General features: G+C 54.7%; 2 protein-coding genes across 6 annotated transcripts in view; one reads left to right on the top strand and one right to left on the bottom strand.

The window, feature by feature from the left end:
• Positions 1-568: 568 nt before the first annotated feature.
• Dffb (DNA fragmentation factor subunit beta) lies at positions 569-16,156 on the bottom strand. Of its 4 annotated transcripts, none has more exons than XR_006151137.1 (8): positions 15,886-16,156; positions 15,357-15,483; positions 13,621-13,809; positions 11,826-11,905; positions 9,086-9,256; positions 8,156-8,256; positions 5,945-6,167; positions 1,589-1,675 (listed from the first exon to the last, which is right to left on the bottom strand). XR_006151137.1 is itself a non-coding variant. In XM_042702026.1 (7 exons), the coding sequence occupies exons 1-7, from the start codon at positions 16,006-16,008 to the stop codon at positions 1,438-1,440; spliced, it is 1,029 nt and encodes a 342-aa protein (XP_042557960.1). In that variant the 5' UTR covers positions 16,009-16,148; the 3' UTR covers positions 569-1,437. The 4 variants fall into 4 exon arrangements, 2 of the variants coding, with proteins under 2 accessions (XP_042557960.1, XP_042557959.1); XR_006151136.1 differs by lacking the exon at positions 1,589-1,675 and adding an exon at positions 1,909-1,985; XM_042702026.1 differs by lacking the exon at positions 5,945-6,167 and having other exon boundaries at positions 569-1,675; positions 15,886-16,148.
• A 167-nt stretch (positions 16,157-16,323) lies between these two features.
• The window catches only part of Cep104 (centrosomal protein 104), a 28,852-nt gene continuing 24,789 nt past the window's right edge, over positions 16,324-20,386 (top strand). For both annotated transcript variants that reach the window (XM_042702023.1, XM_042702024.1), the window contains exon 1: positions 16,324-16,457. The gene's annotated coding sequence lies outside the window, so the exon portion shown is untranslated. The remainder of the gene's footprint in view (positions 16,458-20,386) is intronic.

Below are 20,386 nucleotides of genomic sequence, written 5' to 3' on the forward strand. Positions count from 1 at the left end.
AAGGCAAGGTCCCAGCCCAGCCGGCCTGCAGCCCTGGCCCAAAGCTCGGTTTTTCTGCACAAGCTTGTGCCTGGATCTCACAAGCCAGGCTCAGGGAGTGGGGAGGAGGGGCGAGACCTTCACAAGGCTCAGTAACGGGAAGCTCCAGCAGAGGGCAGGGCAGAGGCCCTGGTGTGGTGTTTGAGAGGGAAGGAAAGGCTGGTCCTGACAAAATCACATGAAGAGACACAGGTGAGGCAGGGAGGCGGGAACTTTCAAGAGCTCCACCCAGCTGCTGGCTGAGGCTTCAGGAAGCAGGACTCAGTCAACCATTGACCTCTGCCCTTCTTTTTTTTTTTGGTCGGTCATAGGGCCTGAACTCTGGGCCTGGGTGCTGTCCCACAGCTCTTCAGGTCAAAGCTAGCACTCTACCTCTAGAGCCACAGCGCCACTTCCAGCTTTTTCTGCTTATGTGATGCTGAGGAATCAAACCCAGGGTCTCATGCATGCAAGGCAAACTACCCGAGCCACCTTCCCGGCCCCCCTACTCTGATTTTTATACCATTCAATGAATGCAAACTTTGACATGTCTGTTTTGGACACTTTATTTTTCTGATTACATAATGAAAATAAAAATCTAAGTATTACAAAATGTATGGCTTTAAAAACACAATGAAATGTTATAATCGTTTCTTGAAAAAATGTTCAATACAGTACATGACGTAGGAAATTAGTCGTTGTACTCGGATCCCACCCCTGCCCAGCTCCTTATGTGGCATGCCCCTCACGACTTAAAAAACCAAGGGACTAGGGTTTCTGTACCGCCAGCAAGCACACAGCCCTGAGTTCAAACCCAGTACAGGCAGACACAGGCACAGAGCTAGGGCTCAAGCACTCCACAGCTGTTTCCACACGCAATAGGAAGAACTGGCACGCCAATGTGTAAAGCTGCTACATCTTTGCTTTATAAGCATGTATTTGGTTGAACCATGAAATTAAATGTATCCAACCCATTTTTTAGCTATAAAAACAGGATTCCGCATGGCTCAACACAATGCCACAATCAGCTATTCCCACTGAGAGATCTAGAACATTTCTGCCGTGATGCTATTCTAAGCAATCTAGCAGTGGAGCAGGGAGCAGCAGAGAATCGAGGCCCTCATGCCACTCAGCAAGCTCAGCCCCGGTGCTCAGGGATGTGGAGGTCCTTCACAGGGGCACGCAGCACAGCTGTATCGGGGAGAAGGCCCCTGAGTTCTAGACCACTGCCCTGACCACCGGGAGTGCACCCCAGAGCTGCCCTTGGACGTTGGGCTGTCAGAGGACGTGGGAACCAGACTGAGAAATGTACTGATTGCCCCTGAAGGGAAGATTTCGTAAGTTTTTCCCAGGAACTACTGAAGTGATGAGATGGCCTGTCACAGGTCTGCACAGGCCCCACACACGGAAGGCCGGCCCTCACCGGCGTTTCCGAGCTGGCCGCCGCCGCCTCCTGGGCCCAGTCCCAGCTCTGTAGATCCTGCTGTGGTCACACTGGAGTTTGTGGATGGTTTTCTTGTGGCAGGCGATGTGTACTAATTTCAGGTTCTCCAAGGTGAAGAGCAGGCCATAGAAGTACTCCCAGTCCACCTCCCGTCCGCCCCGCTCCTGGAGTGCTTCAGCCAGCGTGGGCACAACGGTGCGCTTCTTCTCTATCCTGCAAAGCCCGGGTGGAGACCATCCCTCTGCGGTCACGGTGCCACTGCCCCTGGGGCGCTCTGACCGGCCACAGGGACTGGGCACGCCTCCTCTGAGCCCAGAGATTCGCATGGTAAGGCCTCACTACAGAAGGCCCACTGCAGAAGGAACCACAGCTGGAAACATCCCAGAAGAGCCAGGTGGCAGTAAAACGGGAGTCGCTGAGCCTCTGGCAGAGCTAAGACGCTGTTCTTCATCGTCACAGGACCTCTGAGCAGAGCCCATGCAAGCCACGTTCACCTTGCATGTTAAAGCCTGATCTGTGGGCACTGTTTGAATGCGGAAAATACAGGGGAAAAACATTCATCCCCAGCCAGGCACAGTGGCTCACGCCTATAACCTGAGCTGCTCAGGAGGCTGAGATCTGAAGATGGTGGCTCAAAACCAGCCTGGGCAGGAAAGTCCATGAGACTCTTACCTCTAATTAAACACCCAAAAGCCAGAAGTGGAGTGCGGTTCAAATGGTAGAGAGCTAGCTTTGAGCAAACAACTCAGGGACAGCACCCAGACCCTAAATTCACTGACAACAAACAAAAAGAAGTATATTGCCTTCCTTCACAATTACCCACTATCCACAATGTGGCTTGTGGTTGTCTCTTTTCATCTATATGTAGATGTACACAGTAACATGGACGCTTTAAGAACAGAGCTCTTACTAGTAAAGCTGAAGTCCCCGCTCTCTAAGGCATGCCTCCGCTGGCTTCCTAGGGGCATTGGCAAAGGCTCTGACCTTACTACTTCTGTGTGTGATTCTGCTTGCAGTGTTTCACTGTTTCAAACACCTCAGGGACCGAGAAGTGGCACGTGTGTGGGCTGCAGAGCAGCCCAGGCAGCAGGAGGCCCGCAGCAGGGCTGGACAGGGCCCCGGGAAGCACTGGAGAGGGGGACCTGGCCCAGGGCTTGGAGGAGAAGGAAGGGAAGCCTCACCATATCAACCATCAATGCCCCTTCAGGAGGCATGAGATGCCGCCCTCCTCTTGCCTTCCTGCCGGCCTGCCTGCTCTCCTCCCGCCTGCCTGCCTCACTCTGCTGCTTTTCTGGACCACCCAGGGCTGGGTCCTTGGCCCCCGCAGTCCTACATCCACAGGAGCTGGGCCACGTGCCTCCCACAGCCTGGCTGCAGTCCAAAGGCAGACCCCAGTGTGCAGCACTGCGCCCCTAGCTGTGTCCTCTTTGCTGGTGTCACATGCCACACCTGAGCTCAGGGAGGGGCACTCTGCGTGTGGTTCCCGTATTAGTCTGTGTGGTGCTTGAGACTGAACCAGGGCTCTACCACTGAGTTGTCCTCAGTCCTTTGTCAAACTTTATCTTGAGACAAGGTCTTGCCAAAACTGGCCTCAAACTAGAAATCCCCCCACGTGCCAGGGCTGAGACAGCCACTGTCATCACACCGGGTTCCTGCCATTTCCAGACTCTAGGCCTGCGTCCTGCCCAGGCACCAGCTCCAAATCAACAGCACTGATGTGACACAGGAACAGCTGGGCCCGCTTCAGAACCACAAAGCAAGGCATCCACTGGGAATAGATTACAAGACCACTGCATGAAGACGTCAGGAGGTGAGCACTGACAGAACCACTTCCAACACCTGCCACAAGACCCTCACACCTCCTACACCTGCCACAAGACCCTCACCTCCAACACCAGCCACAGGACCCTCACCTCCTACACAACCACAGGATCCTCACCTCCTACACCAGCCACGGGACCCTCACCTCCAACACCAGCCACAGGACCCTCACCTCCTACACAACCACAGGATCCTCACCTCCTACACCAGCTACGGGACCCTCACCTCCAACACCAGCCACAGGACCCTCACCTCCTACACAACCACAGGATCCTCACCTCCTACACCAGCTACGGGACCCTCACCTCCAACACCACCCACAGAGCCCTCACCTCCAACACCAGACACAAAGCCCTCACCTCCAACACCAGACACAGAGCCCTCACCTCCAACACCAGACACAGACCCCTCACCTCCAACACCACCCACGGAGCCCTCACCTCCAACACCACCCACAGGACCCTCACCTCCTACACCAGCCACAGAGCCCTCACCTCCAACACCACCCACGGAGCCCTCACCTCCAACACCACCCACAGGACCCTCACCTCCTACACCAGCCACAGAGCCCTCACCTCCAACACCAGCCACGGAGCCCTCACCTCCAACACCAGCCACGGAGCCCTCACCTCCTACACCAGCCACGGAGCCCTCACCTCCAACACCAGACACGGAGCCCTCACCTCCAACACCAGACACGGGACCCTCACCTCCAACACCAGCCATGGAGCCCTCACCTCCAACACCAGCCACGGAGCCTTCACCTCCAACACCAGCCACTCACCTCCAACACCAGACACGGGACCCTCACCTCCAACACCAGCCACAGAGCCCTCACCTCCAACACCAGCCACTCACCTCCAACACCAGACACAGGACCCTCACCTCCAACACCAGCCACAGAGCCCTCACCTTCAACACCAGCCACAGAGCCCTCACCTCCTACACAACCACAGGACCCTCACCTCCAACACCACCCACAGAGCCCTCACCTCCAACACCACCCACAGAGCCCTCACCTCCTACACAACCACAGGACCCTCACCTCCAACACCACCCACAGAGCCCTCACCTCCAACACCAGATACAGAGCCCTCACCTCCAACACCAGACACAGAGCCCTCACCTCCAACACCTCCCAGGGAGCCCTCACCTCCAACACCACCCACAGGACCCTCACCTCCTACACCACCCACAGAGCCCTCACCTCCAACACTAGCCACAGAGCCCTCACCTCCAACACCAGCCACAGGACCCTCACCTCCTACACAACCACAGGACCCTCACCTCTCACACTACCCACAGGGTTTCTGGGTCCCTGAGACCCTCCAGCTCAGTGAGGAATAGAAGACCACTGCCTGTGAAACCGGCCACACAGAGCTCTACTTTTGTGTGGCGCAGCCTCAAAGCTAGCCCAGGGAGGAGCACCAGGGCAAAGTCCAGCTGTGGAGCCCGTCCTCCCTCCCTGGGCAGACAGGGGTACCACACAAGCACACAATGCCACTAGGCAGGCCAAGCCTCCATGACCACAAGCCTCATCCTTTCTACAGGAAGTATGAACTTCGTGAGGCTGGCCAGTCACACTGTCTGACCCAAGGCCCACACCTAAGTCACACCGTCCTGTGTGGTGACCCCTGCCCCTGCATGCCCAGCAGGGCACTGTAAGGGCTTTGTGGTCACCTCCAGGGGTCAGGTGCCTGCTAGACCCTTGAGCCGCCACACAACCATGCAGACACAAGCACAACCACGTAGATGCCCTTTAAATGTACTGAAAAGGGATGATTAAAGATAAAAAAAGAAATGAAAATAATGAAAAGCAAATTAGCCTAACTTGTTTCAAAGCGTCAGGGCCTGAAGCTTGCCCGGCAGGCGCGCTGCGTCCCAGGGCCTCTCCTGCTTTTTCAGGTAGTCCCGAGCTTGTGCTCAGGGCCGAACCCCTACACCTCCAGCACAGCTGGGACCACCAGCACACACACCGCAACACTCAGCTTGCCAATGACTGCTAACCTCTGCCAGGGCTGGCCTTGAAAAATCAGACTTATAGGAGGCAACAATGCTTGATAAGAAATGTACTTATTATCTCACCCATGTAATTATAACCCCTCTGTATGGTATTTTCACAATAAAAAAAAAGAGAAAAAAAATCTGATAAATGTATTCTTCCAATGAGTAAATTTTATGACATGTAAACTACACCTAAATGAAGCTATTAAAACAGTAACATCAAAAAAAAAAAAAGAAAATCAGACTTATTTTGAAAAGACTGCTAAAAGCCCTTCTGAATAGGAAATAACACTGGATAGAGCACACACACTGAAGCCAGACAACTGCCAAGCCCACAGAAGAGTGCTGGCTCTCTGCTGCCACAATAAAATGTATGTGAAGGAAATGGAGGCTTGGCCTAGGTGGTAGAGCACCAGCCAGTGAGTGAAAGCCATCAGATACCAAGGTCTGAGTCCTGGTCTCAAACCAAAACGAAGTATGTGTGTAGGTGAGTCCAAGGTGAAGGTGCAGCATGGTCTGTTGGTCAGGTCAGCACGCCTTCTGGTTTGTGGGTGGCCAGCTTGCTATGGTATCCCAAAGGGGAGGAGACTCCTTCCCCTCCCCCATTGTAAGGACATCAGTCCTGCTGGATCTGCCCCCCACCTCGTGACCACATACCTTCATTACCTCCCAAGGGATCTCTCCAGGTACATCACACTGGGGAACAGACTCAGTGTGAAACTGGGGACACAACTCAGTCCATGCAGCAAGTCAACCAGAAGAGGGCAGCAGCACAGAGCGAAAAGGTGGAGGGGCATGGCACAGGAGAGCAGGACTAGGCCAGCCACGCCCATGAGGGCCTGGAGGAGCTTCATAACCACTCTCCAACCCCAAAGAAAACCTGCCACAGAGCAGAGAACACAAGCCCGTCAGAACAGAAATGAAGACCCAGGCCTACATGTGCATCACTTTCCAAGAAAAAAAAAATTTGAAACTACCACTAAAAAGACAGAACTCAGAAAGCCAACAGGAGCAGATGCCAAAGGGCAGTGGGCCTAGGAACCCAGAGCAGACGGGGCAGCGACCACCCTTCACCTGCCCTCCAAAGGAAGTGAGACACCGGAAGCGCTGGGAGTAGAGAAGTAGGTGACGCTGTGGAGATGAAGCATAAGCATTCTGTGCAGAACAGCCTTAAGAAACCAGGCAGATCAACAGCAAGCACAGAGACCAGAACAACTGACACATGAAAAGAAAACTCAGAGTAGAACATGCAACAAAGTAGTCAACAAATATTTACTGAATGGCTACCGTGGTCAGATGCAGAACGAAGAGACCCAGTGATTTAACATTCCAGGGCAAAATCAAAGTCTCAGACAAGAGACAGAAGGCCATGACTAACAAAAAAATCACATGCTGGTACCCTTGGCTCACACTGTAACCCTGCCCTCTGGCAGGGAGGCAGAGATCCAGAGGACTGTAAGATGAAGCCCACCTAGGCAGAAAAACCTAAGATCTCAGCTCCAAATATAAACCACAAAAAACTAGGCTGGAAGTATCCCTGGGGTGATAATGTTTATGAAGTTTCCCTCTAAAAGTTGGGTCTCTTAGGGTCTTACAGAGCAAGAATTTCTGGACAAGTCATAATGGTACGAAAACGTGGCAGAGCTTTATTGACTGAGTAAGCAAGTAGGCAAGCAGACAGACAGGCAAGCAGAAGGGCAGAAGCCCACTCTAACACAGTGTGGGTGGTCTCAAAGGGAGAGACACAGAACTCTTTGACATCAGGGGCACTTCTATGATAAAGGCAGGGTCTGACTTAAAGTTATGCAGAGAAGTGTTTATCTTTACTACTTGGGCTCAGGGTTTCTGAGACTAACCTGTACTTTATATATAGGACCACCATGTTTGGGCATCCCTTCTAGGAAAGAATACATTCTGCCATGTATTTTAAGTCTGGTATTTATCCTCGAGATCAAGATCCTGCCACAGATGTTTATCCTTTGGTAATCAGCACTCTGTGCTGGGAGAAGCCATTTTTCCAAGTATTTGCTTCTCCAGAACACATGTTGTTTTTACCAGGTCCTTTCTCAGTTTTCTGAGCACATGTGTTCTTGGGGCCAGCAGACAAGGTCAGCTGGATAAAGCTGCTCTTGCTTTTTTTTCTCCTTATGCTAATACTGTATCTTATGAAGTAGCACAGGGTTAAAACAAAGACGACGGGGCTCCTGTATTTCTAAGTAGTGTTTCTGCCTTATTTTCACTAGTCTGCCCTGCCTCATTTTCTCCTAAAACAACTTTGGTCCCTCAATCTTAAGCAAGTTGATGAGTGAAGATCATTCTCCTGTATTCGCTTTACTCTGTTTTTGCATTCCTGCCTTTCCCTAATCTATCCTGCTTCAGAAGTGTTCTCTGAGTGGGGAGTGCCAACCCAGCCATTAAACCCTGAGTTCAAAACAAAAACCCCAACAGCAAAGACTACACTGTCCAAGGACTCTCTACCCTGTGCTAGCTCAGCAGGAGCTCACAGCTGGCTGAGAGCATCCTCCTGCAGCATGCCCCCAACACGCCACAACTGCCAGAGCTTCCCTTCCCGGCTCTTCCGCTCCACCAAGTGCCCACAGCCACTGACAGCCCAGCCCTGGGCAGCCAGGGGCCCAACCCTGAGCTCTGAGCTAAGAGGAACAGGTCAGCACCAAGCACTGGACAGCGGCAGAAGAGCATCTGTCCAGCCATCCCTTCCCCATGCACAATACCTAGGGCTTCCAGCCAGAACCACACAGGCAGCACCAACGGCTACCAGTGAGATAGTCACACACCCTCAGTAAGGACAGGCCTGGAGAACTGCTCTTCCAGTGTGTGAACCTGAAGTCCAGGCCCATGCGCACTTACACGTGATCCAGATTCCATGTGCTGAAGAGGACTCGACTCTCCCTGCTGCCATAGGGGTTGATGGAGTGCTTGGAGGTGCAGCCATCCAGGTCGAAAGGGCCCTGAAAGGACAGAGGTCAGGAAGGACACTCGAGGCCCTCACTGCTCACTGCCACCCACAGACAGGCTTACTGGGTGGCAGGTCCCATGGGGGTAGTCTCTTTGAGCCATGCATGGTGGGCGCACCTGTAATCCCAGCAGGGAGGAGGTAGAGTCAAAAGGAGCAGAGCTCAAAGCAGCCAGACTGGGCTACGTTAAGAGACCCTATTCAAAACAAAATAGTCATGTGCTGTTTGAGAGATTACATATTTTTCTGTCTCTGGAATTGTTCCCCTTTCCCCATTCACTACCCTGGCTTTGTATTCCCCCATCCAGGGGACAGGCAGGCTGCTGTCACTATCCCAGAGATGGGACTAGCCTCGCCTAGCGTGTCCTTACTGGGGAAACCCACCGGCTCCTGCCCGTACTCCCGAGACCACACCATCGGCCTCCTATCTGCTCCTGTCAGTGCTCCCGAGACCACACCACAGGCATCCTACCACTGGCCTCCTATCTGCTCCTGTTAGTGCTCCCAAGACCACACCACCGGCCTCCTATCTGCTCCTGTCAATGCTCCCAAGACCACACCACCAGCATCCTACCACCAGCCTCCTACCTGCTCCTGTCAGTGCTCCTGAGACCATACCACCAGCATCCTACCACTGGCCTCCTATCTGCTCCTGTTAGTGCTCCCACGGCCCTGTGATCACACCACCGGCCTCACCTCTGTGCCCACTTTGAATGTGAGACCCAAACCTTCTAGGCCAATATCTGAATATCCTCCCAGCCACACCCCAGGAGGGCAGTGCACATCCACCTGGGTGACCCCAGGATAAAGGGTCCTCGGCTCACCTGGCAGGAGAACCAGCCTTCTGGTGTGCAGAGTCGGACTCCAGCTGGGGCTTTGCGGTCGAAGTAGCTGCCATGGTACCGCAGATCTTTAAGCTTCTGGCCCATGGCATCCAGGATCCGCCTGTATTCCTCTTGTGCTTCTCCACCCAGCACCGAGGCGTAAGCGCTCACCTGGAGGGGCCAAGGGCACTGCTGAGCCTGGGAAATGCCCTGAAGCCCACGGCTGCCTCCTATTCAAGGCCCTCAGGGACTCTCCCTCTAGCTAGGGATCCAGACTCTGCCTAAGTAGTCAGGTGGTCTGGCACGGCTCACCTATACCATCCTGAGAAACCTCTAGGGCCCCTGAGTAATAATGCTGCACATTAGGCAGGAAAGGATTAAAAGAGATCAAGCTGAGCATGGAGGTGCATGCCTGTAATCCCAGCACTAGAGAGGCAGAGGCAGGAGGATCCAGAGTTCAAGGCTGGCCTAGCGTACATAGCAAGTCTCTCTCTCAAAAAAAAGATTGATTTTACACAATCAGCGGTCACCGCTGCTTCCCCATGGTCAGGCAAGCAGGGGTGAGGGGAGGAGCCCATGTACCCGAGGGAGAGTGCTGGCGCCGGTCAGTAACCCACAGTCAGCTAGCTAACCCAGGACACAGGCAGGCCTTGTGCCTACAGTCAGCTAGGCTAGGAAACACTGGGACACAGGCAGGCCTTGTGCCTACAGTCAGCTAGGCTAGGAAAACACTGGGACACAGGCAGTCCATGTGCCTATAATCAACTATGTCAGGAAACACTGGGACACAGGCAGGCCTTGTGCCTACAGTCAGCTAGGCTAGGAAACACTGGGACACAGGCAGTCCATGTGCCTACAGTTAGCTAGGTTAGGAAACACTGGGACACACGCAGGCCTTGTGCCTACAGTCAGCTAGGTTAGGAAACACTGGGACACAGGCAGTCCATGTGCCCAGAGTCAGCTAGGCTAGGAAAACACTGGGACACAAGCAGTCCATGTGCCTACAGTCAGCTAGGTTAGGAAACACTGGGACACAGGCAGTCCATGTGCCTACAGTCAGCTAGGCTAGGAAAACACCAGGACAGAGGCAGCCACAGAACCTCTTGATGGAGAAACACAGGAGACAGCAGAACATTCACAGTTGTGCCACACTTTTGAATGTCATGAACCTAGCCATGTGTGGAGGGCTTAGGGACAGGACAGGCCCTTCTGGGGAGACATCTCTGCAGCCGCTCACAGCTAATGCAGGAGGAACTGAGAGGCGGCCAGCAGCCAGCAGTGAAAAGCAGAACTGCTCTACCTCTGCAGAGGGAAAAGGTCTGAGAGCAAAGACTAGCCATGAGAGAAAGGGCTGCGGCTCCAGCTGCCTGGCCCTCTGGCTCACAGATGACTCATCACAGCAAGCATGTCCAGTCTCCCCTGACACTTGCCACCAGAAAGAAACCCGCAAGGCCAGGACCACAGTGCCAGTCTCCCGCACAGCACCTCACACACTGAAGCACAGGTGAGGACACTGAACAGGTACTTCCCCTCCCCAGCAGAGCGACAGGCAGGTGGGCAGACACAGGACGTCAGCACAGGATCAACACAAGTTGTGAACCAGATCTGAAGAACACGCCAGTGAGACATGGCTGAGAGCCCAGGAGGCCCTGGGGAGGCAGCAATGCTGCAGGCCAAGCAGCCAGGCAGGGCTCTGCACCCAGGAACCTCCGCACAGCACAGCACAGCACAGCACAGCACAGCACGTCTTGCTTCCACAGGAACTAATGTTTTGCCCAAGCTTCAAAGCAGAGGTGTAAGACAAGGAACAGGACAGCCTCCGAATCTCTTCCAACCACACCACAAGGATGACACATCAATGAAAGGCAGAGGGACAGAGTCCACCAGCTCTGTCAATGCCTGGGCTCCGGCTGGCAGATATGCCTACGGGGACAGGAAGCCCCGCCGATACAAGCTGCTGCCCCAGAGCCACCTCTGTCCTGCCTAGGGGATAAGAGGAGGCCGAATGGAGATAGGTGCAGTGGGTGCAAGGCCTCACGGCCAGGACCTCCCTGGTGACAGACACCTCATCCTCAAACACAGGCCTGCCTCTCCCGCCATGGAGACTCGCCTTCCACTCTGCACTTGTAGGAAGCCCAGGCATCATGCATGGAGCGTGACAGAGGTTGTCAGGGCAGCAGGCCTTGATGTGAAGAACAGCTGTGCTGGGGTTTCCAGTCTGCCCCACACGAGCCTGCTGGTGACTCGCTACTCAAGAGCCAGTGCTCAGGGCCAAGAGGGATCTCCACAAAGCACCAGCAGCAAAGCAGCCCTCAGCCCTGGGCACCTCTGAGGGCCACATTGTGCCCCACAGATAAAAATGAGCAAAAGCTGAGGAAGAGGCCACAGTCCATCTGTGAAGGCATCCGTCAGAGAGAATGGAGGAGAAAGAGAATGAGGAGCCTCCGTACTTGGGGTTGGCTCACATCACAACGGGCTGCCAGTCGGCAGACAAAGACATTCACGGGCTGGGGCACCTCTGTAACGGATGAAATGCGCAGGCCAGGGCTCACAGCCAGTCAGGACGCAGCCCGGATTCTGGTGCTGCTGAGGCAGCGGTCAGAGGCCGTCTCTCGCTGCCCTCTGCAGGCTTCGGTCAGTGGCCACACAGGCACAGCAGTAGAGGGGTGGCAGCTCACCAAATGCCACCCATCCTGGGCCCAGAGCCCACGCAGAAGACCTGGCCACCGTATGAGCTTACCTCTCTCAGGTAGCCCCGGATCCGGCTCTCACAGCTGTGCCTCAGGTAGCCACACTTATTCCTGAATCGGGATTCCAAGCCTACAAGGGAGGAAGATGCCCTGAGCCCACGGGGCAGCCTGGGTGGGGATGGGGCAGGACATGGGGGTCAGACTACTGCATCTGGAGGAACACCTGAAAGCGGCATGCAGGGTCTTGTGTGGGTTTTGCTTTGGAGCACCTCAAATACTCCTGGCTTCTCCCCCAGCCTTCCTTTCCCAGGATGGCTACAGCCTCCCAGGTCCTCACCAACTCTCAGAGGCTAAGTGATAAAGTGTGCTCTATGCAGGCAGTGGAGCAGGCCCCCCACAAGGAAGAACATCCTGACAGGACATGGCCGAACCTGAGGACAGCTTGCTGCATGACAAGCCATCACCAAGGGACAAAAACTGCATGACTCCACTCATAAGGGAAATAAGGGGCGGGAGCCAGACAGCGATGGCTCCCACCCATGAGCCTGGCTGCTCGGGAGGTTGGGATCCGAATCCATGTTCAAAGTCAGTCCAGGCAGACAAATCCAGGAACCTCATTTCTAACAGACTCAGTGGCCCCGGGCTATGTACCTATACACCTACAAGCTCAGTGCAAACTCAGTCCCCCAAGGAGATTCTGCTAACCAGACTGTAAATCTACTATATAGGTACATTTTTTTTGTCACTTTCTGAAAGCCGCATAACAACTATTTATATAGCAACCACAGTTTATTTGGATCATTAACAATACACACATGAGGTCGCCTGAGCACCACCACAGTCTATACGGGACTCACCTAAACCTGTGGACTTTGGTATTCTGAGGGGGCCTGGACCAATTCTATACAGATACCGAAACAATGTTCTTAGAAATGGTGAAGGTGGTTGGACAGAGTGGCTCATGGCAGTAATCCCATCTACTCCAAAGACAGAGCAAGGGAGGATCCAGGTTTGAAGCCAGCCTAGGCAAAAAGTTAGCAAGACCCCATCTCAATAAGCCACACGTAGCAGTAAACCTCTGCAAGACCAGCTTCAGGAGACATTAAGTAGACAGTCTGCAGTACAAGGCTCACCTGGCTGAAAACTAAGACCTTACCTATAAAGCAAGGGTGGCCTAGCAGTAGTGTTCACACATGACTCAAGTGGTAGAGCACCAGCCTACAAGTGGGAGGCCCCGAGTTCAAACCCCACTACTGATGTAAAGAAACTCAGTCATGAGAGACAGAGAAGCCACTACTTCAGAGGTCAAATTATGACTCTTTATTGGAGAGCCAGGGGACTGCAGGTAGATTCCTGTCTCAAAGTCCAGCAGCCCCAAATGCAGCTAGCACAAACCTTACATAAGCGGAAACAATATAAGGTGTATGCAATTAAACCTAAAAAAGGTGTTATAAATAAGGAAAGCAAACCAGATGAGGACACTTAAACCTAGTAAAAGAGCAAACCATCTAGGGAAACCATCAGGGGAAATCAAGGGCCAATTATTAGGGGAAGCATAGACTCAGTCTCCTTCACCACCACCAGAAAAGATTAAAATGTGAATTTGGTGTTACCTGCATTACCACAGCTTTTTAAACAATAATGAAAATACCAAGGCCAGCCAGAAGCACCAGGCGACCCCCACCCTCAAGTCCTTTCTGGCTCAGGCCCTGCGGCCCAGGCTGTCAGTGAGAACCTGTCCTGACTCCACCAGCCCAGCTGAGAATCGGAGGGGACCTGATGTGGATGTCGTTTCTCCAGGGCCACCGCTGAGGTAGGCCTCCCCAGCCCACTCCCACCACGCACCTTCAAACCAGGGGGGGTCCTGTTCCCGGGTCTCGGCGGCAATGTTCTGGCTGGCATTGTGCAGCAGGTCAGCCAGGAGCTTCTGCCGCAGCGGAGCCTGCTCATCGGCCAGCAGCTGCCGGGCTGCCTGGATGACTGCTGAGTGTGGCTCCTGAAAGATGCTGAGGAAGCGGCCCAGGTCACTCACATCTGCCGCCAGCAGGAAACAAACAGAACCTTGGTCAGGAACAGAGGTCCCCCACCCAGCCTGCAGGACTGCAAGGCACTCCACGCCACCAGCCCTCTTCCTGGCCTGCCATCTCCAGCCATGTGACCCCAAGTCTGCTGCTCTGGCCTCCTCCAGTCAGGGAGGGTGCCCTAGAGAACACCAGCACCACCCAGGCACACCTGCCCAACCCAGGCACACCTGCCCCACCCTCGGCTTTGTCCACCCCTCCTTGAGGCCTCCCACCCCTCTTCCCCCTCTCCTGGGAGCCACTCCACACCTCCAACAGTAGTGCAATCTCCCAGCAAGCACTTAATATCCAGTGAAACCAGGGTCCTAAGGACCTCAAAAGCAGTAGCAAAAAACCCTACAAGGCTATAATGGGGCGGTGTCAGGGGGCTCAGGTGGGAGAGCCTCACCTGCCTGCAGCGCTGGTTCTATGAATGGCACCGAGCAATCCACACGCTGCAAGGCTGTCCACTTCCTAGTACTGAAGCTGAACTACAATTATGTCAGGTGATAATTTGTGCATTCCAGCTATCTTGGCAACATTCCACAAACCTATCACCATTTTTAAATCTTTAGAAAACAAATATACTGGGCTGGGAATATGGCTCAGTGGTAGAGTGCTTGCCTAGCATGCATGAAGCCCTGGGTTCGATTCCTCAGCACCACATAAACCACATAAGCAGAAAAAGCAGGAAGTGGCGCTGTGGCACAGAGAAGCTCAAGGACAGAGCCCAGGCCCTGAGTTCAAGGCCCAGGACTGGAGAACGAGAGAAAGAGAGAGAAAAAGAGGCAGAGAGAGAGAGAGAGAGAAACAGAGAGAGAAACAGAGGCACCCAGGAAAGGATTAGTGGCCTCAGGGAGGGAGGATGATAGAAGACAGAGACAGCAATGGAGATGGATAGAGCAGCATGCATCCTCTGTTGGCATTTTGGTCCAGATCCACCTCCACAGGGTCAGCCCAGGTGCCTTGTGGTGACTTGCTTCTCAGAGGCCCACCAAGAACAGGGGCTTGTAACCCACTCAGGAGGCACTCCAGCCCATGTCCCTTCCGACAGGGGAGCCTCAGCCTGTGGCTATGCAGAACTCCACCCTTCAGCTCCCCCTCTGCCCTCCATCAGATGATTTCCCCATCTCTGAGCTCACAGTCCTTCCTGTGGCCCAGATCCACCTCCTGCAGCAATGCCTCCTTTGCACAAGAGCCCAACGCCCTCCCAGAGGACGGCGCACGAGGTGCAGAACTTGCCGTCCAGCTGCTTCTGAACGATTTCTCATCGGGCCTCCAGCACAGACGCCCTTAAAGAGCCACCTGCCAAAGCCAGCACCCAGGATGACAGCCACCTGCATTAGCCAGGGGACGTGTCTGCGCAAACACGCGTGGAGAGCCTGTTCCAAGGCAGCCCTGACGCTCCCGCTGTCCTTGTCAGTAACATGGCCAGGGGCTTCCTCTCAGCCTCCGCCGGGCTGCGGCTCCAGCCCGCGGGCCTCCACACCGCGGCCTCCTCGCCAAAGGCTCTGCACTTACAGCCCTGCCAGGTCTGGCCGGCGGTGAGCAGCAGGAGCTCGGCGTCGTCGGGGATGCCGGGGAAGTAGTCTTCGGTCACCTCCGTGCCGTCCTCGTACAGGCACAGGCGGGAGCCGGGCACCGGGACCTGGGGAGGACGGGGGGGGGGGGGGGGGGAGGGGGGCGCTGGACTCCGCTGTCTGCGGAGGGGCGCAGGCCTCTGCCCGGGGCGGCGGCGACCTCGGCGCCCGGCTCGGAGAAGGGGGTGAGTGCTGGCCGGGCCACAGAGCCGCACGCCCGCGCGGGCGCCTCGGCAGGAACCCCACCCCGAACCGGGGGTGCGGAGGGCGCGGGCGGTGGCGGGGGAGCCCCGCGGCCCCGCGCCCGGACGCCGCCCCAGCGCCGCCCGCCGCCCGCTCCCGGAGCCCCGCGGCCCCGCGCCCGGACGCCGCCCCAGCGCCGCCCGCCCGCCCGCTCCCGGAGCCCCGCGGCCCCGCGCCCGGACGCCGCCCCAGCGCCCGCCGCCCGCTCCCGGAGCCCCGCGGCCGACCTGGAAGCGGAGGCAGCCCTTGCGCAGCAGTTCCTCGTAGCTCCGCGCCGCCACGCCGAACTTCCGCGAGCTGTGCAGGGCGCGGATCCGGACGGCCTTGGGCTGACGGAGCACCGCGCACATGGCGGCGCGGCGGCGGCAGGCGCGGCACCGAGCGCCGGGCCGACCGGGACCTGAACCCGCGCGCCTATCCCCGTCAAGCGCTGGCGCGGCCCGGAACACACTCCCCGTGCGCAGGCGCAGCTCGGAACGCCCGCTAACCTTGCGCAGGCGCAGCTCGGGAGGGAGGAGCTGCGCGCGTGCGCAGGTACGGGCGTGGAGGCGCGCAGGCGCAGAGGCCCGGGCCGGCCCAGTTGTCATGAGAGCACGGCCGCGGCCCGGGCGGTGGGCGGAGGTGGCCCGGGCTGCTCCTCGGCTGCCACCGCCGCCGCGGCGGCCTCGGGGTGCGGGCGGCCCGGGGCGGCGGCGGAGGCGTCCCCTGAGCCCGAGAGGGCGGAGGTCATCGGAGGGCTGCCCGCCCGCCGCGCTCCTGCAGCGCCCGCACTTCCGCCGGAGTCGTCGGTGCTGAGCAGGTACCCGAGGGGCGGCGGGCGTCTGCGTTCCGCGGCGATCGGGAGATCGGCGGGCCCGCCGGGGCCTCCGGCGGCGCGGCCCGGCGGCCGTGCGGGGCCCGGCGCTGCCCGCCCCGGCCGCCCCGCCCTGCCCCGCCCAGCGGCCTCCCCCGCCGGGCGCCGCTGCCCGGCGTTGGATGCGGTGCCCAGCCCCCTGCCCTGCAGCGCACGCCTCGCTGACGGGGACCAGCTTCCAGAACCTGTGGAAGGCTCCACTCTGACTTGGTTTTTCTTTGAGGTTTCTCTGAAGCCTTCCCGTCGGTTAGGATTGCCTTACCCCGCCCCCCATCGCTATTTAATACTGACACTTGTTTCTTTAACTGGAAACAGTTTTAGTTCCGTGACGGTGTAACAAAGTCTCTGGAAGTTGCTACTGTGGCGTTTTAGTTCAGCTTAGTCCGGTGCGAGAACCAAGCATGGCCAGGGAGAAGAGTGATGGCACTTCGGGGGGAGCCTGGATCCCGATGCCCTGGGGAAGGCCAGCTGGCAGGATGCCCTCATCACACTCTAGAGCCCTGCAAGTGTCCCGTGTGATAGGATGTGTGTGAAGAGCACGCCCAGGGACGGAAGACTCTGGGCCCTTGGGGATGCTTTTCAGATGTCAGTACCACACTGGAGCCCAGGGCTGGTGGCTCCCACCTGTCATCCTGGCTGCTCAGGAGGCTGAGATCTGAGGATCTCAGTTCCAAGCCAACCTGGACAGAAAAGTCCATAAGACTTCTTATCTCCAGTTAATTGGCAAAAAGCTGGAAGTGGACCTGTGGCTCAACTGTTAGAAGCCAGCCTTGAGCAAAAAAGCTGGACAGCACTCAGGCCCCAGTACTCACACTCACACACACATCCATGGTGGCCAGTCATCCTCGCAGGTCTTCAGGGTGAATACTTTAGAATTTATTGGGGGCAGCTGCAGAGACACATCTGTATTTGGACGTAAATGTCCAGTGTAATGAATATTTTGATTGGTACATGAACCTAGCTGCCTGAGAACAAAAGCCATTGCCATGGTAGGCAGAGTTTGACAAGACACTGCCTTTAAAAGGTGATCCGAGGAATGAGAACTTCTGTGTGCAAGGATGCTACCTGTGAGCTTGAGGTTCAGTTTGGCTGAGCATTAGAATTCAAGACAAAAAGGGCTCAGAGAAGGTAGAAGGACTGTATCTAGTACAGCCTGGCACACCATATGGCTTTGGCTGGTAAGGGTGGGTGTGGCCAAGTGGGGGGAGGTCAGCTCCAGGCTCCTAGCCCGAGTGACCTTGCAGATGAGGGAAAGCTGTGCCGTTCCTGGGGTGCAGACGTCACTGAGGGTAGACAAGGCCTTATGTCACTCAACATTGGCTTTGTACTTGCTTTTTGTTAACTTCTGGGTTTGTTTAGCTGAGTTTTCCTCTACTGTATTTTGCATAAGATATAACTTTGCTTGTTGTTCTGTTTTAAATGCTTTTTTACTCTTACATTTCAAGAAACATTAGCAAGTTCCAGCCAGTCATTGGTTTATGGAAGTGCTCCTCCTCAGGGTCCCTGAGCTGGAGAAAGACGGCACTTATGCACCGGGCATGTTAAAACGAGCCAGGCTTCATCAGACCTCCGAAAGAGGATTCTAATTACGAGTGTGTTTTATCTCAGAGACATTTCTAATGGATTCTTTTTAATCTTCTGACTTAGCAACAGGTGGTTTGGGTTTTTTCCTCTGACTTAGTGACAGGTGGTTTGGTTTTGCTTTCTATGTGATTTAACCTTGCTCCAATGGCTTGCTCAGCAGGGCTTTGATTGGCTGGTAACTGAAAAATAACGGGGAGTCTGGGAGTGGTGCAGGCCATCAGAGGCCTCACAAGTGGCCCCCGCCTATCAGTTCCACTGCCCTCAGCCAGAGGGGAGCCTCTGCCACAGATGGCCCCGGCAGCCCCTTCTTCTGCAGAGCCCTGACACAGAATCATCTGGGCCACAAACGTGTATGCCCATGAGAGCCTCTTACTGGGCAGGGGCATGAGATTCATGCTCTGATCCAGCCCAGGAGCATACCCATGTATGTCAGGGCCTGAGTGGATGGGCAGGCCAGAGGCCCGACGAGTGACCAGAGGAAAGTCAGCGTGTGGTGCTGTTTGCAGCAAGGACAGCGTGGTGCCAGGCCACAGAAGTAGATGTCCCTGCCTGTCCTCCACATGCCCATGTCCAGCTGCAGTCAGAGTAGGTCTCCAAAAGTCACAACACGGAAAACTGACTCAGGGTGTTCTTTTCCCACTCTCTACATTCTGGCATTTTTGTTGCAGTGAATTCTTCCTTGTGTGAGGGGAGTTTGGAGGGAGGAGAGTCTTTAATTAGCAACCACTAATTGAACAAAGGCATTTCATCATGATGTTTCTGTACATGACAACTGTACTTGGATCAAACTCACTTCATCTGCACTTCTCCACTTTAAAATTTTCTTTAAGGTTTTCATGTTCTGTTCTCATGCATGTATAGAAACTACTTCAACCATGTGTATCCCCATCACTCGCCTTTCACTCCCCCCCTCCTGCAGGGACACCCCCCCCCCCAGAAGACCCTGTTTTGCCTTCTTGTCACTCTTTTGTTGTTGTTGTCCAAGACTGAGACTCAGATTCTCTATCTGACACTTGCTTTCCCTTATTGGGTGGTGCTCTACCACTAGAGCCGCTCCAACCCCCTGTCCCTTTGAAGAACTAGATTCCACACATGAGAGAGAACAGGCAATGTTGGTCTAACTGTACAGAGGACATCATTTCATTCTTTTGTATACTGAATAGCACTCCATTGTGTACATTTACCACATTTCCTTCATCCCTTCATCAGTTGATGGGCACCTGGGCTCACTCAGTATTTTGCCTGCTAAGAATAAACATGGTGGTGGGGTGATTCGCCTTCCTTTGGATTTATACCAGGAGTGGTGCAACTGGATCATATCTTAGCTCTGTTTCTAGTTTTCTCAGGAACCTCTACACTGATTTCCACAGTGGTTAGTTTACATTCCCACTCACAGTGCAGGAGGCCCTCCCCTACCCAGACTTTGCTTGTTTTCTTGGTGGTGGCCAGTCGGACTGAGGTGAGAGGGAACTTCAGTGCTGTTTTGCTTTGCATTTCCTTTACAGCTGACAGAGAACATTTCTTCATGTGTTTATTTGTGCTTCTTTTGAGAACTGCCTGTCATTTGCCCAGTTGGATTTCTTCCCCTGTTCATGTTTAGCTAGCCATCAAAAATTTTTTCCTAGTCTATAGGTTTTCTTTTGGTTCCAGGGATTGTTGCCTTTGATGTACAGAGGCTTCTTAATTTGATGTAGTCTCGTTTTCCAGTTCTTATTCTTGTTTTCTGAGGAATTGGGGTTCTGGTCAGAAAAATGATATATGTACCTTCAAGAATGCTCCCTATGTTTGCCTCGAGCAGTTTCACCCTTTCCTTTTTTTTTAAGTACTGATATTACATGGCTTATTTTTAAAGTTTTTGTTGTTATTATAAACGTGATGTACAGAGGGGTTACAGTTTCATAAGTCACGTAATAATTACATTTGTGTTTGGACAGTGTCACGCCTTCCCTCACTCTTCCCCAGTTTTTCCCTCCCATCCCCACTCACAAGTTGTATAGTTCACTTTCAGGGTAGTGTCTGGTGAGGAAGTTTCAGCTTTTTTTGTCTTACGTTCAGATCTTTGATCTATTTGGAGTTCATTTTTGTACAAGGTGAGAACTATCAACACTATTCTCAGTCTCCCGTATATGGATATACTTCTACCAACACTGTGTTTTCCTAGTGGGTTGTTGTTTGTTACCAGTCCTAAGGCTTGATTTCAGGGCCTGGGCTCTGTCCTGCACTTCTTTTGCGCACGACTAGCTGTCTACCACTTGAGCCACAGCTCCACTTCCAGCTGTTTTAGTAGGTTA

The sequence above is a fragment of the Dipodomys spectabilis genome, unplaced genomic scaffold (assembly GCF_019054845.1).
Source record: "Dipodomys spectabilis isolate Male_0828 unplaced genomic scaffold, ASM1905484v1 ptg000299l, whole genome shotgun sequence".
Lineage (NCBI taxonomy): Eukaryota > Metazoa > Chordata > Mammalia > Rodentia > Heteromyidae > Dipodomys > Dipodomys spectabilis.

What these genes read in the sequence shown, in the direction of transcription:
- Dffb (XM_042702026.1), bottom strand. Translation starts at nt 16,008, where the DNA reads ATGTGCGCGGTGCTCCGTCAGCCCAAGGCCGTCCGGATCCGCGCCCTG. An exon ending in AGGGCTGCCTCCGCTTCCAG is followed by an intron (nt 15,484 to 15,885) that starts GTCGGCCGCGGG and finishes CGTCCTCCCCAG; the next exon opens with GTCCCGGTGCCCGGCTCCCG. An exon ending in AAGGCTGGTTCTCCTGCCAG is followed by an intron (nt 8,257 to 9,085) that starts GTGAGCCGAGGA and finishes CTGTCCTTTCAG; the next exon opens with GGCCCTTTCGACCTGGATGG.